Source organism: Macadamia integrifolia, chromosome 8, assembly GCF_013358625.1.
Source record: "Macadamia integrifolia cultivar HAES 741 chromosome 8, SCU_Mint_v3, whole genome shotgun sequence".
NCBI lineage: Eukaryota > Viridiplantae > Streptophyta > Magnoliopsida > Proteales > Proteaceae > Macadamia > Macadamia integrifolia.
The window spans coordinates 18739022-18745520 of record NC_056564.1 but is presented as its reverse complement, the minus strand read 5'-3'; the positions used below and the strand labels follow the sequence as shown (position 1 = coordinate 18745520).

Genomic DNA, 6499 nt, shown 5'->3' with positions numbered 1-6499 from the left:
CCCCCCCCTAAGTTGATTCAAGTGATTCCAGTGAACAAAAAATAAAATTAAACTTGCCTATTTTAAATTCCAGGGGCGCACTGGAATGATGGAGAATTGAATGCAAACATCCATGATTGGATTCATTTGCTTGCTCTTTCTCTAAGCTTTTCAATGATATCAAAATAAGCCGGCATGATTTATGTATATTCCAATTTTTTATGTGACATTTCCTGTAAATAATGCGCATTTAGTGGGTTATGAGGATATCCTATTTTTGGATTTTGGTTAATTCAAGAAAACGTAATCCCCCCCAAACCCCGAAAGAAAAAAGAATTTTCAAATACGGAGCAATTTAGTGTAATCTGACCTTAAATATGAAGTGTATGGAGCAGGGAGAGAGGTATTATTGAATCTTTTGTTACATGGACTGGATTAAGTGCGAGCAAATGAAACAAGTTACAGAAGAGGGGAAGGAGGTATGAAGAAAATTTTGACTAACTAGCATAGGAAGCAAGGGAGTGGGAAAAGACAAGATTCTGCAGTGGTATTTTGTATCTCAAGTAGGAGGCTTCTGTAACTAAGGGTTAATCATGTATGGTATTGGGAACAGGACAAGATTCCGAAGTGGAATTCTTTTATCTCAAGTAGAAAGCTTTCTGTAACAATGGACTACTCTGAAGCAATAAACTAAGAAAAGAATCCTGGGAAGCTTACCATGCATAGCTTGGGTCATCTGAGTCATCACAAAATTCAAGCCCAAATTCATTTTGGATTGGGACACATGAATCAGTTGAAGGCTTTTTCCAGATGACTGTATTCCCGTCTACTACAATTAACTCATAACATAATGCTCTTGCTAGGGCCTGCAGGTCCGCCCATTCTTTATCTTGTTTAGGCCACTGTACAGGGGGACCAGAGACAACAAAATATCCACCTGGTCGAAGCAGCCGATCCACTTCCATAAAATATGTCCCATCTGCAAATGAAAAGTCTCATTTTAGTCAAAGAAAAAACCAAAAGAACATTATAAGTAAACAATTTAGGATAGGAAGGAAGTACGAACTTACTGTAGGCAGTAAATGGAATCAAACAACGAGAGCAATGCATCAAATCAAAGGAATGTGCAGGAAAAGGCAATCTACGAGTACCAAGCATTAGAACAAATGCTGGGATTCCCCTTTCTAAAGCAAACTGTATTTGTGATTTATGTGAATCTCTTGGAGCAAATGAGAGGGTTAAAATATCTTCCTTAAGAAGGTAACCCCCAAAGCTTGCAACCTACATGAAAACCAAGTCATGCATTTTCCTTTTTAATTATGTGGTACTTCTAAATTCAAATACAAATAAAAATTTGAAGACAACCGAGTAAACAATACCTACCCCACATCCCATATCTAGGGCTGTCCTCAAAACTCCTCCACTTATAGGAATGTACTGCCCAAGTTTCTCAATGTATTGAATGGCCCCATCAGGAAACATTGTTCCACCACCTGGAAAAACAAAGTATGGACCGTCTTCTTTCATCCAGCCCTGGTGGCCCTTCCTATCGGCAATTTTATTGTGTGGCATGTTGCTGTGCCATATCTGCATATCAAGGACAATTCTTAAGTACCAAGACCTGTAGATAACCTAAATAGAGTAACATCAAGTATTGAGGTCCTCTATAACCAAGTGGGAGTGATGAAAATATTTCAACATTTGATAAGTGCAGAAACTATCCAGATAACATCACTTACTCATTGCTTAAAAATAAAAGGGAAAATATTTTCTACCTAGCGGTGAATGAAACAACACAGATAATCTGCCAAGTTCTCCGGTTAAACCCACCAATGAAAACAATATGCTAGCCCCTTGGTAAGTAATAAATAATCCACCCACGGTGAAATATAGATTTCCTTCTTAATGCAAGGGTGTGTCGAGGTTGAAGCATAGTCTAGTGGCTTTACCAATCATCCCAAATCAAACACACAAAGTACATTCCCTTCTCAATAATCTAGATTAGACAAACTCATCTATATGTTGGTCTACATATGCATGTGGTTGTGTAGAAGTGCCTAGCTTGGGTTGTGCTCTGTTAGGTTAAAGTGTATTAGGCAAGTTATCGGACCAAGTGGCAGGACATGAATTTATTTATTTCATTTTGCAACTGATTACTATGTGATCAATTTTTTTGTTGAATAAATGGGATAGCCCACTAAACCCGAAAGCTTAAGCTATTAGGTGAAGATAGCCCAATGATATATGAAGACACATCCGAGGTCTTAAATAACCGATGTGGGGCTATACCTCTATAACTCCCAACATCTCAACAGAAAACTCATGGATGCTTTCCATAATTCCATCATAAATAACTTATCTAACGATTCTATATAATGTGCGGGGCTTAAAAGGTATGGTCTTTGGTGCCAAGCTGAGGCTCGATCTTGCACGCCTTAGAACATAAAGTCTTGGTGCTGAGCTGAGGCTTAGTCTTGTGCTCCTTACATAGTAAGGTCTTTGGTGCCGAGCCAAGGCTTGGTCTTCTGCACCTTAAAACGTAAGGTCTTTGGTGCCGAGCCGAGGCTTGGTCTTCTGCACCTTAAAACGTAAGGTCTTTGCGCCTTACAGCATAAGAATTTGTGTCAAGCTAATTAGTATGATAATGATCTCACAGATGAGGGCTTCTCTTTCCGACCATTGGGGTCAACTCGTCCTTTCCAAGTAGATGAGATCTTCTTTTACTGACCAGTTCGAGTCAATTTCTTTCCTTAAGGATGTGGTCTTTTTCTAACCTATTCTGGTATGTATTTCTTTCCTCAATGATGAGGTCTTCTCTTGCCAACCAAGTTGGGTTTGCCCTTGACCCTGATCGGCTTTTAGATGCTTCTAGTAAGTAAAAAATTAGGTGAATCTTCAACCACCAATTTCCCATTAATAGTGTCACAAACTCTAAAAGAGCCACCTTTTCCCAATTCTGGCATGCAAACCTCTCACAAAAGCAACAGATGAACTTATATCCAGAACCAGACCCTAGTCTACAAAATGTCCCATTGGACTTCATTAAATATCGGCCACAAGCAAGAATTTTATCACTAGAAGTGAATGGGACGGCCCAAAACTTCATCGCCAAATCTCATGAAGGATTCCAATCTTCTTTTTTGGGCATCATTTACAGCACATCAAATAAATACTGCAAAATAAAGGTCTTCCCTTTCCTTCTTGCGGGAAACATGAAGCATTCAAACGGCATGCAACATCTGGTTTTCGCATGATTTTGGTCAGATATAACTCTAGGGGGATTCTTCATCGAAGGAATCACCGATATGAGACCTTGCAGTTAGTATGGAAAGTAAGGTGGTGTGCACTAGTACATAGGCGTTGAAACCCTATGACTGCCCAGGGTAACAACTGTTAAGGATGTACGATTTAAGCTTCAAATTGTTCCTCTAGTTTCCTAACACCATTTCTCTTTAAAGAAGAGAAACTCATACAGAATTTCTTCCTCCTGTCAAATGGTGTAGCGGTTGCTTACAGAAAATGAATATTAATTGTCGGCAATCAAACAAGCAAAAAATAAATAAATGAAGAATCCAGCAGCAACCCAGTACATAAACTTCTTATTCCGATATGTCCTGCTCTAGTTCGAAACCCTATGTGCACAGTTCAATCATGGGGGAATATATTACCATGTGGAGTCAAAATTTAGTTAAAAATATAAAAAGGTCGAGTTTCGAAATCTTCGTTGTAGGCTTACAAATTTATCAAAAAATAGAAACATATAATAAGAAAGAAAGAGGCAACAATTAGTCAATTAGAAGGATAAATGAGAATAAAATACCTTGTGTAAGCTGTCTGGCCACTGGACAGGGATCCGGTAGCCGGCGGGCGGAGGTATCGAGCAGAGTGGAGTCTCCTCCGGCAAGGGGCACTGTCGCTCTCGGTAGAAATTCATCTCTCGGCTAAGTTGGCTATTCCTCCTGGGATCCTCACAAGGCATGTGATCGACCGCCTCAGAAGGGCAAGCCTCGATAGTCTGCTGATGCCCAGACTCAACTAAGGCTACCAGCTTCTGTCTCTGACGGGGATCACCTGTAGAGTGCACAAGCGCCTGTCGTCCCGAAGCAGCAAGGGAGTCACCGAGTGGCGTAAATACAAGTAGGAAGAAGACGAAAACAGCACCGAAGAAAGCAGCAGAGACCAGATCGAGGAGCCTCCATTGCCGAACATTCCGTTTCGAAGGAGGCAAATTCAGATGTCCCATTGTAGGAACTCAGATCGGATCAGAATCAGATACACATTGAGATTAAGATCCAAGGCTTTTCTGGTTGTTGCAGAATCAATGAATTCTTGCAAAATTTCCAATTCGCAGCGATTCTCAACGAAGATGAAGTCGGGAAAATGTAAGAACTAGAAGAGGAGAAGTTAAGAAGGGGGTTTCTTAAATCTCAACTCACCAACCCACTCGCATTAGTTCATACTGGAAGTGGATACTTTTACTTAAAATCGCTCTTGAACAAATCAGGTTTCTCCACTTCCTAGTTCCTAGAGTTACTGCTCGCCAGGAAAACTAGTAAAAGAGATGAACAAGGAGCGAGAGAACCTAGCGCAGACCGTACAGGACCAATAGTAGAACTGGACCTGGTTTGACCTATGTAAGAAGATTGGGAAAAACGAAGCCTGGGAGGCAGTTTTAAGACATTCTACTCAAGTTGATGCTTTTACTAGTGCTCTCATTTGTTGTCCCGATATAAATCTAAGAACAAATCATTATACTTAGATCTCATTATACGTGAAAATGTCTCCATCCACTTGCCAAGCCCTAGGTATGAGAGTGTCAATGGGCCTGGTTGGACTAGGGTTTTACTAAAGTCTTAATCCAATTCTAGGTCAGGTTAGAATATCTCATTCCAAACCCAATCTTATCGAGCTTACCCTACCCAGCCCAGTTTGGTATTGTTGGTTACATAGTTGCTTGATCTTGATGCATTGCATAGGCCAAAGACCAAGGTTTCTATAGATATGTAGATTGTGGAAAACAAAAGACTTTGTAGATCTTTTTTCTATAAGCACCTATATATTATTATTATTATTATTAACATATTTATATTATTATGTAGTTAATATACATGATTGGGTTGGGTTAGGTCGTGTTGTGTTGGGTTGAGATCTCAATAATTTTCAATCTTAGCCCACCGTACGGGCTGAAATCATAGCCCAAGCCTTGTTCGGGCTCAGGGTTTTGGCTACCAGGCTTTTTGACACCCCTACCTAGGTATGAATTTTCTTGGTTCGGGCTTGGGCTCGGTCCACTATCTCAGTTGCACCCAACCATACAAAAGGGATTGGACTTGAACTTGGGCTTGGCCTTGGGCTTGGTCTTGGTCTTAGGATTGGGCTTGGGCTTAGTAAAAGTGAACCTCAGATCATTCGACCCACATGCCTAACCTTACAATTTTCATTTCATACCTTCCCAAACTCATAGACACTAAATGGATAGATTCTATAAAGCCTTTGAGAGTTTCCCACTGAAGGACCTAAGCAATGAGAAGCAGTAGTAGTGAAGCTGTGAGAGTTTGAAACAATGAAAAGCCTTAACAAAGAGGTATGGGTTATGGTCATAATAGCTATAGTTTCCTTTCTCTTCCTGGTGGGTGGAACAAGTGATTGTACCACTGTTGCAGCACTCCTTACCACTTGTTCCAACTTCATCTCTTACGGAACACCGGATCCCGTGCCGGGATCTTCCTGCTGCAATGCTCTTGTGAGTCTCAAGATCATGGCTGAATCCACCAGAAGCAATCAGAAATTGCTGTGCAGATGCTTGATGGGGCTTATCATTACTTATAATACAAATGCCACTGCTATAGCTACTATGCCTGGTTTATGTGGAGTCTCTATAGGCTTCACTATTGACCCTAATACCAATTGCAACTAGCAATTATATCTCGTTCTCTCTATGGGTAATTGTAACTATTTCTTCATTTCATTCTACCATTTTCTTCACCCTCACTAAGATAATTTTTTTCAGTAATTTTTTTCCCCTTTTCTTGCGGTTTGCCAAACATGTGATTCCAAGAGGTGGTTGAAATTGTTTTATTTGCTCTGACAAAACTATGATACTAAGACAAACTTTGGTGCAAAAGTAAAGGCCATGATTCCAAGTTATGCAATGACAAGAAACCATAATTCCAAGTTTCGGTTTTGTTGATAAAACAACATTTTGACTCATAATTGAGAGAAATTGATGGCGAAATGTTAAAACTGGAGTTAGGACCACAGTTTTACAAAGGATTTCTTTTCCATTCTAATAATGGAGCTAGGGGTGTCAATGGGTTGGGTTGGGCTAACCCTAAGGTTTCTTTACTTGACTCAGTCTTATCGGGATCAGCCTAACCCAACCCGACCCTGAATGATCCCGATTGGGCTAGATTGGCTGGGTTGGCCTTGATTGATTCTGATTAGGGTTGGTTGGCTCTGATTGACCATGGCTGCCTCAGTATATTTCTAAATGGGAGGGGGGAAGAGAGTGGGAAACAAT

The 6499-nt window shown here is 40.4% G+C and overlaps 2 protein-coding genes across 2 annotated transcripts in view; one reads left to right on the top strand and one right to left on the bottom strand.

Annotated features, from left to right (window-relative positions):
- Positions 1 to 4617, bottom strand: part of LOC122087139 (probable pectin methyltransferase QUA3) — a 10902-nt gene extending 6285 nt beyond the window's left edge. The window contains exons 1-4 of the mRNA XM_042656146.1: positions 3800 to 4617; positions 1363 to 1566; positions 1050 to 1260; positions 697 to 958 (exon numbers count right to left, since the gene is read on the bottom strand). Coding sequence (XP_042512080.1) covers positions 697 to 958; positions 1050 to 1260; positions 1363 to 1566; positions 3800 to 4222 — 1100 coding nt within the window. The 5' untranslated portion in view covers positions 4223 to 4617. The remainder of the gene's footprint in view (positions 1 to 696; positions 959 to 1049; positions 1261 to 1362; positions 1567 to 3799) is intronic.
- Positions 4618 to 5508: 891 nt separating this feature from the next.
- Positions 5509 to 5950, top strand: LOC122085629 (putative non-specific lipid-transfer protein 14). Its single transcript, XM_042654122.1, has one exon. The coding sequence runs from the start codon at positions 5543 to 5545 to the stop codon at positions 5894 to 5896; it is 354 nt and encodes a 117-aa protein (XP_042510056.1). The 5' UTR covers positions 5509 to 5542; the 3' UTR covers positions 5897 to 5950.
- The last annotated feature ends 549 nt before the right edge of the window (positions 5951 to 6499 follow it).